Source organism: Protopterus annectens, chromosome 10.part0 (assembly GCF_019279795.1).
Source record: "Protopterus annectens isolate FY-2018-M chromosome 10.part0, PAN1.0, whole genome shotgun sequence".
NCBI lineage: Eukaryota > Metazoa > Chordata > Ceratodontiformes > Protopteridae > Protopterus > Protopterus annectens.
The window spans coordinates 494257103-494278190 of record NC_056744.1 but is presented as its reverse complement, the minus strand read 5'-3'; the positions used below and the strand labels follow the sequence as shown (position 1 = coordinate 494278190).

At 38.3% G+C, this 21088-nt stretch overlaps 1 protein-coding gene across 1 annotated transcript in view; it reads right to left on the bottom strand.

Moving 5' to 3' along the window:
* LOC122813203 (BMP/retinoic acid-inducible neural-specific protein 3) overlaps positions 1–21088 on the bottom strand; it is a 1411290-nt gene that overhangs the window by 647916 nt on the left and 742286 nt on the right. The window contains exon 3 of the mRNA XM_044085383.1: positions 14557–14747. Coding sequence (XP_043941318.1) covers positions 14557–14747 — 191 coding nt within the window. The remainder of the gene's footprint in view (positions 1–14556; positions 14748–21088) is intronic.

Sequence of the window (21088 nt, the reverse complement as noted above, 5' to 3'; positions counted from 1 at the left end):
CTGGGCTTGAGATCAAACAGGCCTAAAATGCTTGTCTTATCAGGTTTCTTTCAGTAGGGTACACTGTGTTCACATTTTTGAAGCTCAGAACATAACACGTTTCTTACATTTGTTACACAAGCCTGTGGATCGTATTAATATTTACAATGACAAATAATTATTTAGAAAATAATTATTTAGAAAATCCTGTCTAGCTAGGCTGGCAGCCTTCACAAGGTGTGTCAGATGTGGGTGGGGAATGGGGCTTAGGGTAAACTGAGCATAGAAGAGAGGATAATACTATTTCTGTACATGTGTGTGTGTGGATGTGGCATTAGAGATATATGGGCATGTCACTGCTGAGACAAAGCTTCAGCAAAAGTTGCAGCACTGTGGTGAATTCCTACAGACAGGTCCAAGGCACCCACAAGAGTGTATACATTCCATGCATGCCTCCATCTACAGGAGTTTTCTGCTTTGGGAAGGTCATAGTCTATGTTCATCCTTTGCCTAAATATAGGCATGCTGCAATCATTTGACTGACCCATACCATACATTTCTATGGCATACGCTCCATGTCCTTTTCGACCTCCACTTCAGACCTTTTTCAACTTCACACTAGATGGTGAAGTGGAAATGGTGGTATTATATGTGCCTGACTTAGGTCCCATCTTTCTCAGTGGCCCAAAATACTGGATGCAGACATGGACCAGCCCTTAAGAATGTGTGAATAGGGAGGCCTATGTCATGCAGGCTTTCTATATAACATGCCCATCAGGTCACACATATGGGGCATGCAATCCCTGTGGTTATCTTGTACATCTCGTAAAGCATGTACCATCTTAGTAAAGTTTGGGATGTTGTTAGCATGTCCCTGTATGCTGACCCTGCACACTTGTTGCATCATTAACACATAGCCAGCTTGGGAAGGCAGCACCCATGGCATCTATGTCCATTGGCATGCTGCTGATTGTACAGATCTTCCCAACGATTAGTGGACTAACAATAATCAAGTGTGACTACAACACAAAGGTATATATTTGTCATGGCTAGTTCTGTCTGCAACTCCCCATCCTTCAGTGTCTTCTTGTGTCTCCATTGTGGTTTCCAAAGGCATGGATGCTATGTCCACTGACTGGGGTGCATATCTTGACTCCACATTTCCTGCATCCAGCACTGACATTGTTCTCCTGGGCATGTCAAATTTTGAATGCCATCAATGTTGGAGTCTGAGTCATCTCTAACATCAGATCATGGTACATCTACAGAGGAACTGCCAGATAAGTCCTCAGCTGTGGAGCTCTGAAAGGGAAATACCCATTATAAATAACACATTATTTTAATCTCAGAGAATAAGTGCTAACTATGGCACAGAGTAGTAGAATGTAATAGTTAAGTCTTGTCTTGTAAAGGTGGTTATTTATAGTGTAGATTTGTTAATTTGTGTTTTTGTGTTTATGTGTGTTTTGTTTGTTTTTTATAGCGTGGGTAGGCTGGTGTATGTGCGGTGTGGTGTATGGTGTGTTTAACTTCACGATTTTTAGTTTTGTGGTTTTGGGGTTTCGGTATTTTGCAGATTCGACTTTATAGTCTCAAAATACTGAAATTCTATATTTTAGTATTTCAAGATTATAAAGTGAATCCATATATATATATATATATATATATATATATATATATATATATATATATAGCTAGATATAGATATATATGTATATATATATATATATATATATATATATATATATATATATATATATATATGTATATATATGTATATATATATATATATATATATATATATATAATGTGTGCGTGCATGTATTCGTGGTCTGTAAAATACATATATGCATGCCCAGAGACACTGTTCATATTGCTGTCAAATATTGTACCACTCCCAAAAAAAGAGGTAAGCAAGCCCACAGCTGACAACATCAGACAATGGCATCCATCAAAGCATCACTGTCAAATATCATCTGTGTGATGAATAACTATAGCTAACCTTGCACATGGCATGTATTTCATTGCATTGGGTTGTATATATGGGTGGCTAATTTGACTATGTATACAGACATGAAATGTGACTGCAGAAAAGGACACAACACCTATAAGGGCAGATTGTCTGCAGGTACAATACAGGTTACATCCTCCATTTGAATAAAGTTGAGTGTTTCTGCTGTAGATCATAGCAAGGAGTTACACAGGCATATATTATGTGTGTCCCACAGGTGTGTCAGAGCTCCTGCTTGTTTGTAGATTTTATAACAAACCATAAGACAGCTACTGACAAGTGAAAAAAGTACATACAGCTAACCTCCCCTATAGTGTCTGTAAAGCTGTGACACATGATCGATACATAGTAATTTTAGGTTCTGGAAAGTGCTGGAAGTTCTGGGAAATATCCTGATAGACACAACCGCATCCATTAAATTCCTAGGTTTATGGGCGGACAAGCAACTTAACTTCTATAACCATATTGAAAACAGTAGGAAAAATATCAACTCTCTTTAATTCTATACCATGAAAATATCTCCCTTCCTCTCCAGAGAGCTAGAACTGCAATAGGCAAAGGATTCCTCCTAGTTCAGCTTGAATCTTTGCTTCTCATCATAGCCACAGCCTCTAAAAAACCTCATCCACTCTACAGTTCATTGAAAATAAAATGTGTTGGTTTGTTTCTAGCTCCCTTCCTAGGAACAGCACTGCAGCACCTCCTCCAAATCCATGCTCTCACATCCTTGCTCACTTTCAGGGCGCAGCTCAAGATGTTTTCATCAAAAGTCTGACTGCAAGTACTTTTCCAAGGGATGAATCACCTCACCTCATCTCTCACCTACATCACTTCTACTTCCACCCCCTGTTTTCATCTGTTGTTTGCTTCCTGTATTTACTACAAAAGTTAATCCTGCTTTTTGCAAATTGTTTCAATTGTCTGCAGGAATTTATAACTGTTATCATTACTTTATGTTTGTGTATCAGTTTTGTTTTATATTTTTGTGAATATCTTCACCCATACCTGAAAACAGTCTGTTGTGATTAGAGTACCACCCTGGTATACAAACATACATTCATACATGCCTACGTACATAAAAGTGCACCCCCTCTGCCCAAAAAAATGAAAAAAAGTCTACTCACATTGCTCAGTACAACATACATATAAGAAGAAGTACAGCAATTCAGTTAACCTAATCAGGCCTACCTGTACTGAAGTCTTTACAGCTACCTCTACAAGGTTACAAACAAGAATAACGTGCACACTTGGGAAGTATATCAGTGGACTGACATGTCTTTAGCCAAGTAGTAAAATGCCTGAAAAAATGTTTACTGACAGTGGAGTTTTCTTTTTCTCTCCATTGCTGAGTGACCTCACCATCAGTATATTTACATAAGTTTGGGAGGTCTGGGGGTATCCTTCCACAAGGTAAGGGGGTTCAAGGAGGGTTCAAGAGAACTTGCCCTTATAGGTTCATAGGTTTATAGGTTCATACTAGGCTATCTGCCCTAGGGCATTTATAAGCCTAGCCAGAATGTGTTTGGCTTTCGCCACCCATTTTAAATTTATTTTGCTATGCCCTTTTTCGAGGTTAGTATACTGTGTCTCTGTCTAACAGTGACACAGAAGTGATACCCAGGGTAAACCTACGATCTCCCATCCACTCATCAAGATTCCTCTTGAATAGAGTCAGTGAGGGACTCTGCCTAACCTGGACTGGGATTTTATTCCAGAGTGAAGGGAGCCTCTGGGTTATGAATCTGTCCATCCAGCATGTCCTATTTATTTCAGTGCTGAGGTTCAAGTCTCTCGAGCGCGTAGCTCGATTGGATTTGGATTTTCTGAGGTGCAGCATGTCCATTAATTCCGGGTTGGAAATGGCTTTATACGTCAGGCACAGATCGCCTCTGAACAGGCGGTATGCCACTGAGTAGAGCTGGAGTTTCTTTAACCGGGCAGCATATGGCATCTGTTTGAGCCCTTTGATCCTCTTGGTGAGGTACTTTTGGGGTCTTTCCAGTTGCTGCAGGTGTCTGGTAAGGTACATCCCAAAAGGGGCATTGTACTCAATTATGGGCCTGATGAGGGATGAGTAAAGAGGCACGATGACCTCCGCTGATCCAGATGTGAATCCCTTCATGATTAGGTGGGCTATATAAAATGTTTTTCTAACCACTTTGGCCACGTTGTTGTCAAATGAGAGATTGCTATCAACTTGGGTCCCCAGGTCCCTAATTACTTCTTCTGTACTTAATGGATTACCACCTATGTGGTAATTTGTGGGCACTTTGTTTTTGCCAAAGGGGATGACTATACACTTTTTGGCATTTAGCTTGAGGCCATGGCTCTGGCACCAGTTGTCTGTTTCTATGAGGCCCTTTTGGAGGATGCTTGTGTCAGCTGGAGAGTCGATTATGGCGCCCAGTTTGCAGTCATCTGTGAACTTGGTCAGCCACAGTCCTTCCGTGTTGGCCTGTACCTCCGAGAAATATATACCGAACAAGAGAGGTCCCAGAACTGAGCCTTGTGGGACACCACTTGTAACTGGTTTGGAGTCTGACATGGCTCCAGCAATTCTAACCATGTGGGTTCTGTCCTTGAGCCAGTTTGCAATCCATCTAGTGACATAGGGGTTTATATTTAAGCTGGTGAGCTTATCTATAATGACCAAGTGGGGTATTGTATCGAAGGCTTTTGCGAGGTCCAGGTAGGCTGTGTGGACCACCTTCCCCTCGTCAATGGCCTTGGTGACTGTTTCAAAGAAATCAACCAGGTTTAAGAGGCAGGATCTGCCGTTAACAAAGCCGAACTGGGTAGGATCCAGTGTCTGTAGGTCCCCAATATCTTTATTTATGAGGTCCATGATGATCCTTTACATAGCTTTGCAGACCAAGCTAGTCAGGCTTATGGGGCAATAGTTTCCAGGATCCGTTGAGGCACCACCTTTATGGAGAGGGACCACTGTTGCTGTACACCACTCTTTGGGCACATATCCTGTAGTAAGGCTGAGATTGAATAGTAGTTTTATGTTTGGGTTTAGCTCTTCTTGGAGTTCATGTAGGACGCAGCCTGGGACACCGTCTGGTCCCATTGATGCTGTGTTTTTTGCTTTGGAGAGGGCGGCTCTTACCTGAGCATCTGAGATGTCAGGGGGCAGCACTCTGCTGGGATAGATATTTGCCCTTTTGGTGGGGAGGGGGGGGAGAAGTTTGTGCTGAACCTGTCAGCTAGGATGTTGGCAATGTCTGTGAGTTCAGTGTATTTTTTGTCATTTTGGACTAATTCTGAGCATATCTGGGAATTACCACCCAGGTTCCTAACATAACTAAAGAAAGCCTTGTGATTATCCTTAGTGTCCTGTGCAATTTTTCTCTCAAAGCTGGCCTTAGACAATTTTGTGAGTGCCCGTAGTTTTTTGCTAATACTGATCAGTGATGCCTTCCCTATTTGGGATTTTGCTCTATCATTTAGTAGCTTCCTCCTTCTATTGTATAGTTTGTTTATTGCTGGGGTCCACCAGACAGGACGTCTGCCTTTGGAGGATTGGGTCTTGGTTTTACTTGGGATCGCATGATCCATGCATTCCTGAAGGTGTTCATAGAATGCGTTTATAAAGGATTCTGCGGTCTGGGCCGTATTTTCCACAGGCCCAGGGGCTTTGAAGGATTCCACCTCAGTTTTGAGGAGTGTGAAATTTGCTTTAGAGATGTTTTTCACTGTGGTTTTCTGGGCAGGGGGTGGGGTCGGGATGTGAATATCCAGTGAGATTAGTTTATGGTCTGATCTTACCAGTGAGGGATACACTTCTGGTCTGGAGCATAGAGTCCCCATGTTGGTGATGATCAGGTCCAGTATGTTTTCCCCTCTTGTGGAAGTGGTAACAAGTTGTTCCATAGCATTTGAGTTTATAAATTCTAGGAATCTTTGGGCTAGGGTGTTGGAGCTGGAGTAATGCTCCCAGTCTATGTTTGGGTAGTTGAAGTCACCCAATATAATGGTGTTTGGAGAAACCTTCATATTTTCCAGTGTTCTCAGGAAGGCCGAGTGGGGTTCCTGGGATTGGGAGGGTGGTCTGTAGCAGGCTATAAACTGGAAGGCAGTTTTACCCACTGTTAGTTGCACATGGGTAGTCTCTGATGCTTCGTGCTTTGCCACCAACCTGGAGGTGTGTGTATCTTTGATGAATATCGATACTCCCCCTCCTTTTGTGGTTCGATCCAAGTTTTGGGGCTGAAAAGCATGGTATGAGGTACAACCTGGTAGTGCTGGGGTTTCTGTTACTGCACAGATATCGATTTTCTCCATGCTAAGGAGAGTTTCGAGTGTGTGCATCTTGAGGTTTAGACTTCTGGCATTGAGTAGCATTACTCTTAGTTTCTTATCCCTTGTGATACCTATGGAGGTGGGTTTGTCTTTTGAGCCTTGCCTAAAAAAGGCACTATGGGGGTAGCAAGAGCCTTTGCCAATATCCGAAAGCCCAAGGGTGACAGGTGCAAGCCGTCCCTAGCGAAGCATCGTGGCTTGTCGAGCATATCATCCCAAGCTGACAGGCATTGGATCCCCTTTGAATGACACTAGTACTTAAGCCAATTGTTGAAATTGATCATCTTGTCTTCATATTGTGGCATCATTCTTGGTGAGGGTAAGATGCTACTCAAGGTCAGGGTCATACCGGCCTGGGCTACATGCTCAGAGAGCTCCTTTATGTGTCTTTTCATGTAGTCCAGGGAGGTACGTCTCAGGTCATTCACACCAGCATGGACAATGACTAAGTCATATTTGTACTTGCCTTGGAGTGACCTGAGTGCTTGTGTTATGTGGCGGATCCTAGCGCCCGACAGGCTGCTCACAGTGACCCTCTCCTTGTTCAGCCTGGTGAGCGGGACATCAGTGTGCCTGACGATAGAGTCACCTATTACAAGTGTATCAGGTGTGTTGTTTAGTCTTAAGGGCTGTGACTGTCTGGCACACTGGCTTTGTGAGATATGTGTTGCACGTGTTTTGTTTTGGGGTAGCGGTTGCTTGGGTGTCTGCTTTGGAGGTCTCTGCTGCTTAGGCAGATCTTTATTTAGAGCCTCCGAGTATGTTTTTGTGTGATTATGTGTTTGGTTTGCTGTTTGTGGTAGGTCTATGTGAGACTGGAATTGCAAAAATAACTTACAGTTAGAGTTTGACAAAAGTTGTTTTCTTATTTTACTCTATGTTATATAACTGCCATAACATTCTGAGAGATACGCAAAAACACTGGTGTGGTCCAGTGTTCTCATTTATTGTCCATGTGTGCATCCCTGAACAATATAGGTGCCTATATTAAAATGTGCAAGGTATTTGTATGGTAGGTTGGGTGCTATTTAGAGTATGAGCCAAACAGTTGTTTGGGTTGCCTTTGTGTTAACTTTGTGGTTTGATTCCTGTATAACTGGCTAATGTTAGACAACAGAAAAGATACAGAATGGTAGGTGGGCAGAGGTTCAACATATTGTCCAGGGACTGCATATGCAGATCAGTATTCCTTTCCACAAATTTCATGACCATAGATACACATATTAGGACTACTATGTGTTTCCAGCTATTCAGAGATTGCATCCTAGCAAAGTGGCATGTCTAACATCCCCCCTGGGTATCACACGTGAAGTATGATACATAAAATCATTTCCACCCTAAACCTAACCCTAACCTGATGTTTTCCTCCCTTGTGTATTAGTGCCCTCCACTTGTTGTTGTCTAATCCTCCCCATCGCCAGTCTTCTCTATCTATTTAGGTACCTGAATCCACCATCTTCCCCCAATCTGAGGATGTCAATACCTTCCCATCCATCATTTTTTATGTTATATCATTGTGCATTTGCCCTGCTACTGACCCATAACCTCTTACCTTCACCTTCCCTGACATCCTTTCCCAGCATCCCTTCTTTAAAAAATGTGTAACTGTTCCACAAAAGAGAGTTGTGCCATCTTCTTCTACCAACGTCCATCATTTCCTTCCCAGTTCTCTTGTGTATTCTCCTCTGCTTTCTGACATCATATCCTACTGTCCTATACTCCAATTTCCAACTCTTTTTACAGTCAAAAGACACCTTTAATCATCGGAGTGGCTGGTTTTCTTATCTTCTTGCATCTTAAAACATATGCACACACTGAGGTGCATGTTTTCTTTCTCCGTGTTAATTTTTCTCATCTCACAACTGTGAGGTTTCATTTTTTGTAGCACAAGGAAGGAGGGGGCTTATTAATTAGCTGTGACTTGAACTGAGAATTTTCACCTTCTTAGCTGGCAATATGTTAGGTCTGCTTCAAGCAGTGCACTATACATACGGGAAACAATCAGTGGTCAAGGTTGACATGTTGTTGAATCCCTCTATGTATTCATTTCTTGAAGTTACTAATCTTTATATTAAATGAGTTTGGAGAGAATGGGTTTCTTTTAAGAAGCCGCAGATTTTGTTTCCAGAGAAACATCCATTTTAAGGGAAATGAGGAGTAACAGCATTTAGTGAAAATCCACAAGATGTCATTTAAAAAAAAAACGGTGTTGGCATCTGCATCAGTAGAAGGAAGGCAACATAAACATATTAAAACAGAGCATATTTGTTTAATTTTAATGCTAGAATATTTCATTTCTGCAAGCCTTCCATACTACAAGTAAATTCAATTAATCCAATGGCCAAAATTAGATGTCAGCAGTGACATTACTTTTGAAATCATTCACTTTTCCACATCTGAACCAGAACAGTTTTTGCTTTAAAGAAGCTAGTGTTTGCTTTTAAATTTTTGAAAGTTACAGAAATAAAAACAGTATTTTAATGCCCTCACATTAAAATTATCTTCTACAAGTGCTAACCATGATCTCTGCATCAGTATTAATACACTTTGTACTTTGAACTGACATTGTCACATTACACCTCCAGTTATATTGTGAGTCTGTGCTGTAAATGTATAACATGCAGTGAAATTGAATGTGATCTCATTTGATAATCTAGAAATGTGTGAAGATAGAATGCAGATCAGCTGCATTCTGGTGCAAAAAAAAAAAAAAGATCTGAAGTAAAGTATCCAGACAGTCCAATCACATCCTGATTTTATGAAATTCTTCTGGTCCTCTTTGTTAAGCTATCTCTGCAGCCTTTAGACTGGAATAATTATAGGCCATCAAATCTAAGGATAAAAACAACACCTTGTTCAAACATTCCTTAGTTTGTTTTAGGTTCAAGAAGTTTCGCTTTACTGTAGAAGAGGCTGTTCCCTTGGATTTAAGGGGATGTGATTTTAGGAATAAAGTGGAACAAAAAGAAACATTGCTGCAAATTAAATGTGGCCTCAATGAACAAGTTAACCTTAAATGTTTTTGAAAAGGAAGATGATTAAAGGTAGCTAAATGTCTTTAATAATGATTTTTACTTTGATGTGCTTTAAATTATATGACTGGTTAATTATGTACTTAATTGGTTGCTGGTTTTCATTAGGTGGATGCTATTTAAATAGGATTGTGTTTTATAGTAGAGTTATTCTGATGAAGTCCTTGCTTGGATGAAAGCGAAACATAAAAGTTTTTTTATGCTAATAGTGCTTCGTCATTTCCCATGAAGTACTGGTTTTGGTGGTTTTCTGGTGTATAATTAGGTGGTGATATATGAAGCTGCATTTGATCCTCTGATAAAATAGCTGCACTCAGAAATTCTGTTTTACTTTCATTGTTTAGCTATTGTATGCTAACATTAACATAAGTGCTGATAGCCTTCACAGTCAGTTATGTTTATGCCACTGAAAGACCATAAGAGTTTAGAGCAGAGTCACATGTTCAGCACATATACCAGTCTAGAGTCTGCAATGATTGGTGGTTTCAAACATAATCACTGGTCCACCACTCTCCAACAAATTAAACTCTTTCTAATGAAATATGGCTAATCTTGACTGACCATAACATTTCCACGTTTGTAATTCTGCATCACACTGAAGTTTATCAACAATATTATCCATCAACCAAATTTATGCAGAAATATTCATTCCCCAGCAACACTGGGTCTCTATTATATATTCAAAGTTTCAAAACTTTGAACCTCATATGTTCGACAACATATGAGCAAAGTTTGAAACTTCAAAAATATAATGAAAAATTTAAAAAAAAACTCTTACCTTAACGCTCTGAGAAGGGGGGCAAGCCCCTATGCACCCCCCTACTTAACTATACCAACTATGAGATCTCACTTCAGTGCAGAAAAGGGAAATTTTATCATTCTGCGCTGTACAGAAACATTGCTTTTAACCTTAGAACTTTTCAAAGTTTGATCATATGGTGTTGACCATATGACATTCGAACTTTGAAAAGTTTGAATAATTAATAGGGACCTGCAACACTAAGTGAGTCATGAAAATGCTCATCTTTTGGGCATTTCACCATCTCTCCTCTAAAACCCTTTTATCCCATTCAGTGACTTTATTTTCAAAGACTTGTCATTACATGCATAGCAAAGTAAAACTCTTGCCTAGGCCATTCACAGTACAGTAAAATATTTCTATTTGAACCTGTTACTTACTTCAACACACAGGTTCTTTCAGACTTTTTGCTGCTAGCTTGAAATTACAGTAAGATACAGAAAATGCACACAATTTTATTTGCATCATTTCAAAGCTCAGACACTACTCTACATCTATTGCAATAAGTATTAAGCTAAAACTCCAACAGATACTGTAACATTGCCTCAGCACAACAGCATGTTAGAAATCTGTCTCTAATCACTGAATAGACATCTGAGTCAAAAATTAGAAATGGAGTCGCAGTTATGAAACTACAATATTGGTCAGTGGTCCACAATTCTCATATCAAAGAAAACCACAACTGTAAGGGCTGGGTTCCCAATACCTATGGCCATAACAAATATGCATCATTTTAATTTTACTGTTTTTTTTTTGACTAACTGAACTTTTTAAGCAAACGTTGGTCATTTTAGAGGCAACCATGACCACTCTCAGGTTAAGTAAGATGCTCAAAATCATAAAGTAAGCATAGCGACATGAAGCCTTCTCAATCTACATGATGAAGGCTTTTTTGTCTCAGAGGGTTAATGTCCTGCATTTAACTGCCATAGAACTACTCCTGTCCATGTCACAAAGTTGCCACTGCAAGCAAAGTTGATCCTTACATTTCTGCTGTGATCATCTTACATTTGCTGTGTACTGTAACCGGCTGTTTGAAGTAGGAAAACAGTTTTGCGGCTGCCACTTTTTGGAGTGAGAGGAACAGCTTGCTTTGCCAAATGTCTTATTAACTGGGGCACACAACCCTACTTTTCTTCGAAAAATAGCCATTCATGTCTATGCAAGAAATTTAGCAATTTGTTACAGACTGAAAAGGAAAAAAAAATACTTTTTTTCTTAGAACTAAAACACTTTAGCATTCCTTATGTGACAGCTGCTGTAGCAAGCAAGTTGCTACGATGTTAAAGGAAAGAATAGCTTTTTCTTTGCTCCTCAGCTTAGAGTTAATGGGGCACCATATCAGGGGATGGTATCAGGCAGCAGAATAGCTAGCTACACCTCTGAGATAAACAGATCCAACCTTAGGTAATCTGACACCCAAAAATAATAAGCAAACAGCAGCAGACAACTAGCCATTTTCATCCAGAGAAGGCAGCTACAGCAGTTACACCTGATCTGTCTCTGCATATCAGGTATCTGGTTACACATCCCATCTTACTTCTCACAAGTGCACAATAGTCTTACAAAGCCATATAGCGACTGCTTAGACTAAACAAATTATAAGTAGGTCAGTTACTTTCATACAGCCATCCCCAAACCCAGCCAAGCAGTTATAGCTATGGTGTCTGAAGGCTACATAACATTATTTCGCATCCACAGCATACCTCTCATCCTACACATATTAAAAACAAAAACATGGGCCCTTGGATCATAGTTAGACCCAGTTAAAAATAAAAATCTGGACATCAAAATAGCATTACATTTTAAATTAAATTTAAATACCAAATAGCACATAACATAACTGTTCCCATTTCCATTAGGAATATGGCATTCTGCTCATAGTCATATGTTCAAAAAAGATGGATAAAATGATAGAAAAAAGATAAGCAAATCATCAAAGAGATGGTGTAAGATCTATAGACTTTAGTAAACTGCATTACAAAATTCTTCCACAGACATTAATTGATTTTTGCTTCAGAAAAAGGAGATGCAAGATGTGTGCCATCTTTCTATATTGTTGCCACTAGTATGTTGGTTATGTAGTCTCCCTCCTAAAATAGGGGCATCCTATTTAAGGGCAAATCAGGCCTAAAATACGAATGTTCCACTCTCCACACAGAAATCACACAGCCAGAGAAATATTGCCAATATATATATATATATATATATATATATATATATATATATATATATATATATATATATATCTGCCTGATCACTGTCAACGCAGGCTAAAGTATTCTAATCAAGCTGCTTCACACAGATCATAACACCAGATAAATATTGCCAACATATATCTGGTTAATCACTGCCTGCATAAAAAAACACAGTAAGAACACTTGTCTCATCGCTCCATTCCTGTCATCAGCTAGCTGCACAAACCTTGAAGTCAGAAAATATTGCCAAATGGTATCTGATTGATCACTGCCAGCTTTATCTCTCAAAATCAGGAATAGCAGTAATAACACTCACCTTAGCATTCAACAAGTACTGTAGTAAGTCCCTCACTTTGTCACATCTACCCAAATTGCATCTCCACTTAAAACAAAACAAAAAACAAAAGGAGTTCCCTTCAAGCACCTCCATGCCTATATTTTAATGTTGCAAGATTTCTACTCTTCTTAACTCACAATGTTAAACTTGACATGATGTGAACATCAAGTTAAGTGGATTATTGCACTCCCCTTCCCCCTACACTGGATTATAGGTGCATATTTTTCATGGGGTGCTTTATTTATTTCTTAGAACAAGTAATATTGCTCTAAAATTTATAAATAAATAAATGAGGAATAAGCTCCCTTCCAAGCATGTCACCCAAGGTGACTACATAGTTTGCTATGAGTAAGATCGACACTGCTGATAGATATATATTGCAAAGACTCTCCTTTTTATGTAGAAAACTTCCTTTGGATATAAACCAGAGTATTTCCATGACCCTGAAAAGCATAACCTGTATAAATGGATGGGCATTCATAAATACACCCCATGTCTGGCTCCTCAAGTTCCAAGTGAAAGAGGTTGAAAGTAGATATAAATCAGTTACGTCAGTGGGCACCTATAATTTAGGATATTGAGTCTAGGCTACTAATGAGCCTCTGGATCAATAGCTTAGTATTAACCTATGAACTCATGAACCTATGAACTTATGATTAGCTATTGCAGATGCACATTCCAATACCACAGCAAAAACTACAACACTGTAATATGGTTATCTGCATATTGACTGCTATTTCATAAATGCATGCTATATCATTTTATATAAGCATTTCTTGGCATAATTTGGTATGTAGGAATGGAAATTTGAAGCTCTGACTATAACCCCAAAACCTCAGATTAGATTAGTGTTCTTGTGGGGTGAAGGAATCCTGAAAATAATCTAGGTCATCTTTCTTGATGGAGGGGGTGAGGACATCCTTCTTAGGAGCATGTGGTCCTATGTTGACATTTCCATTGGAAACTGACATCATGAGATGCAAGGTGGTCTTGAAGGTGTATATTACTTGTGGAAGTGAGTGCCACACCCTCTTCGATGCCCATTTCTTGCCAATTTGTACATCACATGAACCAAGGGATTGGAGCTTAATCACAAGCAATCCTCTGCTCTTGACGGGTGATGGTGTCCACTGTTCTGTTCTAGCCCCAGCCGGAATGAATGGACTGTATGGATTTTGATTCATGGAAATGAATGGACTGGTACAGAAAGTGGAGCTGGAAGCATGGTGGCCACAATTCCATAAAAAGCAAACAGACATGTAGATATCTAGGTTTCTAGATAGAAGAATAAATACAATGATGTGGACAATGGTACACCTACACAAAGTATCCATGACGCCACTAACTAGTTCTCTGTACTCCAGTTTGAAGCCAGGAGGTACAGTCAGATTTATATACTGCTATAAGAACTGACTCAATTTTTATCTGTTGCTTCACTTTTGCTTAATTAAACATTGTGACACACATCCCTTTGGGTTACATGTAATCAATCTTTATTTTCAAAAAATATATAGCCAAGCAATATGCACATGCAAATAGGTGCTGAGTGACTGATTGTGAAATGATAATAGACTCTTTAAACTTTAATAATAACCAAAACTTTTGAGAATGCATAGTAGTTCTGGTCATAGCACGATACTGAAAGATATGTCAGCACTAGGCAATTTAAATAAACATTTTCTTACAGTCTGCAGGTAACTTTGGAAATCCTGAGACAAAGTCAAAATATCTAAATTTATTTTTTGCATCAGGAGGTTTTAGGTATACTAATGAAACAACTTGAGTCCAAACTTTGCAAAATATTAACATATTCAGACAGCATTAAACATGGAGTTCTGTAACCTATGAATCCCAAAATCAAAATAAACACATTCTAAGTTGTGTAAAATTAGTACCTCCCAAAGTTGCTGATAGCAGGAAATGTGTTCCATATTTTTTAATAATATTTTCTGTGATTTGCTGCAGAGTTGGTCTTCGTCCAAGTAATCGTATGTTCCTGATAAATTCGGGTGCAAGCGGTAAAGGTGAGCCAAGAAAATCCCTCCGTTCGACAGCTAAGTTATTCACTTTCCACCGTCCAAACTCCCTGGGAAAAAAAAAAAAAAGAAAAAAAATGCTTATTTTTATTCTTATGAAAAACAAGAACTATTTTAGTAGAACGGTTGTTTATCTTTTTTTTTTTTTTACTTCCTACAATAGATAATTGTCCTAGTCTTTCTGGTAAGATAAAAAAAAATACTGTTATGCATCCCAGGAGATTTCTTCGTAAAATTTACTAGTGATGTTAATTGTGACTGCCTTTCTACTAATTGCATAGTGAAAATAAATAAATAAACAAGCAACACCCAAAACAGCAAGACTTAGAAGAATATTAATTATTCATGTAGGTGTACATTTGGTTTATTTATATATGTATCCATTTATATGCAAATAAAGAGTAATTCAGCAAACTCCCTAATGCAGGACTCACATAAACTGCAATTTCAAATTGTTCATCTAGGACTCAAACCTAGGCAATTTAGTGTTAATTAGGACACTAAAAAAAGTGAATTCTTCATGTTGGTGTGAATTATAGGCTTTTCAGATCAGTGCTCTGGTCACTCAGCATTATCTATTAAAGTACTGGAGACATGTCGAATGTACCAACGCTTCATTTCTCTAACAAATATATGTGACTTCCAAAACAAAGAGTAACGGAAAAGAAAAAGGAATGGTAACTAGACTTTCATATTTATACATTTTTTGCAGTTTTAACTATTTGAATTGAAATGTAAATAAAAGCATAAATACAAATGTGCAGATAGAGTTCCTTTCTTTCCATATAATTAACCATTTGATCTGTCAGGCTTCTCAGGATTCACTAGCGTGAGTCCTGAAACAACACAGAAAATGTACTTACATATACTAAGTGTGAAATGGCCATTTCTCAGAATATTCCCTTGTCCCAGAGGTATAGCAATCTTGGAATTATGCATGTCTGTGGGGGGTTCGAGGGCTTGCATTTCACACGATGTGTGGAGGGTGGCTTCCCCCCCTGCAAAAAGCTTAAAGGAGAAAAGTGATATTTGAGATTCATTCTTCTGCTGTTTTTGTCCATTTTTGGCATGTTGGCTCTCAGCATTTGGAGTGCTGACATTTCAATAGAGAGCTGCACGAACTCCCCCACTCTGTGTGTGTATATCTATATCTACCAGAGGTTCTCCGGTTCAATCCTTGACTGGGGTGCCTTCTGTGTGGAGTCTGCATGTCCTCCCTGTGGTCGCGTGGGTTTCCTTCGGGTGCTCCGGTTTCCTCCCACATCCCAAAGACATGCTGTAGGTGGATTGGACACTCTAAATTAGTCCTAGGTGTGAGTGTGTGCATGTGTGTGCCTTCTGTGGAAGGTTGGGCGCCGGGTTGGCAACTCGACACTGTAAAACTCCACTGCCAATCACGAGAAGACAGGTGATCTGCTGTGGCGACCTCTAACTGGGAAAAGCTGAAAGAAGACGGAAGATATATATATATATATATATATATATATATATATATATATATATATATATATATATATATATATGGACTCCATACATTTGGTCGAATTACACTTAGTTGAAAATGATTCCAGGCTTTTCACTTCACTGAAAGCTCACTTGACTGAAAGCTCACTTGGTCGAAGTTCATTTGGTCGAAAATTGAATATAGCCCCTGCCCCACTGCAGTGCAACCGTGAGAATATTAAATAAGGGGGGTGTGGGGGGCACAGCCCCCAACATTGGGGGGTGTGGTGGGCCCCTCACATTATGCCAATAGCTTTTACTAAATATCTATATATATATATATATATATATATATATATATATATATATATATATATATTTATATATTAATGCATTTCTAATGGATATACCTTCTTATAATAGTGAATACTTTAAAATCATGTGGGGGGCTATGCCCCCCCCATTGTTGGGGGGCTGTGCCCCCCACACCGCCCCTTATTTAATATTCTAACTCCAGGGTTGCACTGCAGTGGGGCAGGGGCTATATTCCATTTTTGAACAAATGAACTTCGACCAAGTGAGCTTTCAGTCAAGTGTGCTTTCAGTGAAGTGCAATGCCAGGAATCATTTTCGACTAAGTGTAATTTGACCAAATTTATGGAATCCATATATATATATATATATATATATATATATATATATATATATATATATAGACACACACACACACACACACACACACACACACACACACACACACACACACACACACATAATTATACTTGAAGCTGTCAATCTGCAAAATGATTGACAACACTTTCACTGATCACTGCAGACAATCTACTAACTAAAGACTCAATTCCCCAAACTAATACTGAGCGAAAAATAGAACAAATGTTCTCCTTTTCTGATCAGTGAATCAAAAAAAAAAAAAAACTAAGAGTAAGACCAGGTGAGCTCCATCTGAATATTGGTACCATTTGGTTTTCTTATGGTAATGTCCAGGTTTGGGGTTATGGTTAGCACACATGAGTAAGGATCATCGGGGAAGTTTCCATACATACATACAAACATGCACATCACTAAAAGTATCCCCTAACCTAACCTTAACCCTAAACAGCAAACACTAGCCCCCCACACAGTCCGACCAGCATTCACAATACTAAGGCCATCCCCAGAGCCTTAGCTTTCTCATCTAGCACCTGGTAACAGTCCCCGATCTGGCACCCCACCTCCTAGCAAAAAAAAAAAAAAAAAAAACACAAGAACAAATTATCAATATCCTTTATAGAAATGCATTAAAAATTAATTTTGCCTCTGCATAGCTACACATATGCAACATTTCTATGCATGCACACATTCCTGCTGGATATACCTTTGTATTTTCATCCAGCAAATGTAGTAAGCGAAGAGACTTTGAAGCACAGCTCTGGCTCATTATATTAGTACTAATTAATGCTACATGACAATTTATACTTTGGAAACTCATGCCAAAAGTTCATCTGCTCAAAAGGGATTTCTTCTAAAATTTCAAAGACCAGAACTGTTATCCAAAGAATAGTGCAAGTCATAGTAAGATTTGGGGGAGATATATACAAAGTCCAAGGCTACAATATCTTTGAACAATTACTACGTTCAGAGATTCAGCGATCACAGAATTATAGAAGCAAGTGTTGCAAGTTTCTGTTGTATAAATCAAAGTTTATTTCTGAAGCATCAGGACTTATAGAATGGGGTCTCACAGAAGCCAAATAAGGGCTGTCTCAAAACATAAAAACAGCAAAATTAAGCTATAAATGGAGAAAAGATGTTATAATGCACTGCACTAAAAGAAGTGCACTGCTGACCAAGGTGGCAAAGTACGTGAAGGTGTGGATAAAATATTAAATACAAAATGGTGAAAAATGGCAAAAACACTGGTAGAAAAATGTATTTTGTAAATTAGCTAAGAAAGTAAGATATGAGAAGCAAAATATTGGCTTCAACAGGGCCTAAAATCTAATTATAGTTTGTTTAGACATTTTTAAGGCAATTATTACAAAGCTAAAACTATAAAGGAAACATTTTTAATAGTCTAATACTTCAACAAGTTGTAAATAAAAAAAAAAAGAAAAAAATGTTTCCAGAAAGGATTGTGTATTTAATAAAAGGAATTTATTAATTTATTATTTATCAAGATCCAGATTATACATAGTATAATAATCAGAGAGTATCAAAAATCATTGTACATTGAATGCAACAGACAGTAAAGTTATACAAATTAAAAACTAAGTGAGATTCTGGAAGAAGTATTTTAATAATTAAACTAATATTCTGGAGGCATATATTGTAGCACACAATGGGTTTGTGACCAACTCAGAACTAGTCCTGCATCTGTGGAGATATGACTCAAAATACTGGGGATAATCACAGGAAAGCTTCCAGGCTATGTGACAGAATCAACCACAAAGGGAATACATGAGCAGCCAGGGTCATTCGACACATCTTTGGAATTCTGGTGGCACAGGAATGACAAAAGTTCTGATGCTACAGGAATGACAAAAGTAGATTTCAATATCCCAATACCTTCCTGATCAAAGAGCACAGCAAAGCTATCAATGTTAGCATTAATTTTCAACATTTTTGAATAATCCTGACATAACAAGTATGTAAAACAGATGGATAAACCAGTACTGTACAAGTTAATGGTAAAGCGGACAGACCAATAATCATTTCTTAGCAAGAAGCCTTAGCAAAGTGTCTTTAATAGCTGCAATGTGCAGGAATAGTGACTGATGGAGTTAAAAACAGACTAATTTTAAGCACGGTGCCAGTGTCTTTACATATGCATATACTAATTAGAGCTGGATAACACTTTACAACAGTTCAGATTCAGATATTCAGTTGTTCTTTTCCTTTGCAGTCTCTGTGTTGTGTTCCTGTGTGCACATGAAACCAGTTTTTATGTCACTGTTAATGCAGTTGCCAGGAAGTGAAATCCATTTTTCTGAATCTAATATTCCCATGTTTGCACTCTAAGTAGTTTATGTAGCATGTGACAGCATTATGATAAATTTTAATGTGATAAGCCCCTCATTCTTTTCTTTTTATGGAAAAAACAAACAGATAACAGTATTCCAGATTATTATGTATTACTCACTTTGTGAAAAAAAAAATATGAATTCCTCCAGTCATTTGTTTGAATAACACCAACATATGTTAATACAGGAAATTTCTATAAAACATTCTGAAAGATATGTTTAAATTAATTCTGTTTATTTCCTTTCTACACTGTTAATTTGTAACTGGGTCCTTTTAAATCATGTATTCAATAAACACAAATGTGATGTTTCTTTCAAATATTTACCTTTAATGATAAAGGTATTTAAATAACAGTTATAGGTGTTTCACAATGATATCATTAAAGCTATTGTGGAAGAGCAAAATATAATATGGCTTAATTATTCCATCTGTTTCAGAAAAAAGCTGTGGAAGATCTGACTATAGAATACACTACGTGTGAAATTCATATGTACACAGAATACACCTTGTGTGAGAGTAGCCTGCATGATATACAGTATAAACAGCTAATAGTTCATGAACTGCTCAGTAAAACACATGCTTTGCTCCATACACCCAATTCATTTTATAATGTAGTCAGAGATGAGCACAGAGCAAGAGAACTTATACACAATTATGACAATGAAAAATGCCCCCATCCCCTCAGACCAATCATCTGTACTAATAGCCCTCAACCTCTGGCACAAAAAATCTGGACAAAGACAAAATAATAGAGGGTCAATTCCCCAAAAACAGAGATACATTTTAAATACTGTTCTTATAAATTTAGAAAGTTAATAGAATGCAAGGTCTTATGCTACAATGCATTTTCTGAAGGATATGTAGTCTGAAACTCAAATGCCTGTCATATAATGACCTCAATCCTTACTTATTCACCAAAGAAATCTAGGAAACCACAAATTTTATGAGGAACAGACAAGAATATGAGGCAAAAATCTGGACATTCTTTGAATATCTGGACAGTTGAGAGGTATGCAGGCTGTACTTAGCAGGCTGCATACCATGCTTTTAATGTGCACACTCTGTTTATACTGACAGCTTGGGACAGCACCCACAGTGTCACTGACATGTAAAATCAGAATTTGTTCCTACTGCTTGACTTTAACCCTGCTATTAATGTTTTTGACATTCCCCTAACATAAATGAAATAAAAGGTATGCAGCTTTATGCTGGGTCTCTGGCGGCCGTGCACTGCACTAATCAAATCTCAGCTGCCAATCTGCAGCTGATAAAGGACAGCTGTATAAGTTAACTTACCATGACAGTAAATGTTTGAAAGATGACTATTGCAGTAGCTGTAATGATATATTCTGCCCAAGACTAGACATGCAGCCAGTCTACAAAGCTTTGAGCACCTTCTTAATGCACCATCTTTTAACTCATAGTGCAGGAGTCTGTGGTGGTATAAATGGGGTGTTTGGACACACCAAATATTGAAGCTTTCTTACCCAAAGGGATGGATAAAGCCTGAAGCTCTGCAACAATTGAGTCAAAACCAGAAAAGATCATCATGTCATGTCAGGAGGAAAAAGTTAAAGTAGGGAACCCCACCCCAACCATGGAAGGGTAGGAAAGATAGAAAGAAAGAAAAAAAGGAAGGAAGGAAGGAAGGGTGGATGCTAATACTGCAACAGACATATAGCTGAATATGTGGTTTTATAGTAAATTAACTAACACAACTGTACTATGTTTTGCATTAGATCACTGTTGCAATAGCTTAACTATAAGGGGCAATTGTCATATCTTAGGAAAAGAGGGCTGGAACAGGATCAGAGTCTAGAAGTCCTCATAGAATGGCATTTGCAAATCCTGCTCTTGCTCTGAAGACTGAATATAGCTTGTAGTACCTAGTAAAGGTGCATGTAAAAGACCAGGTAGCTGTCTGTAA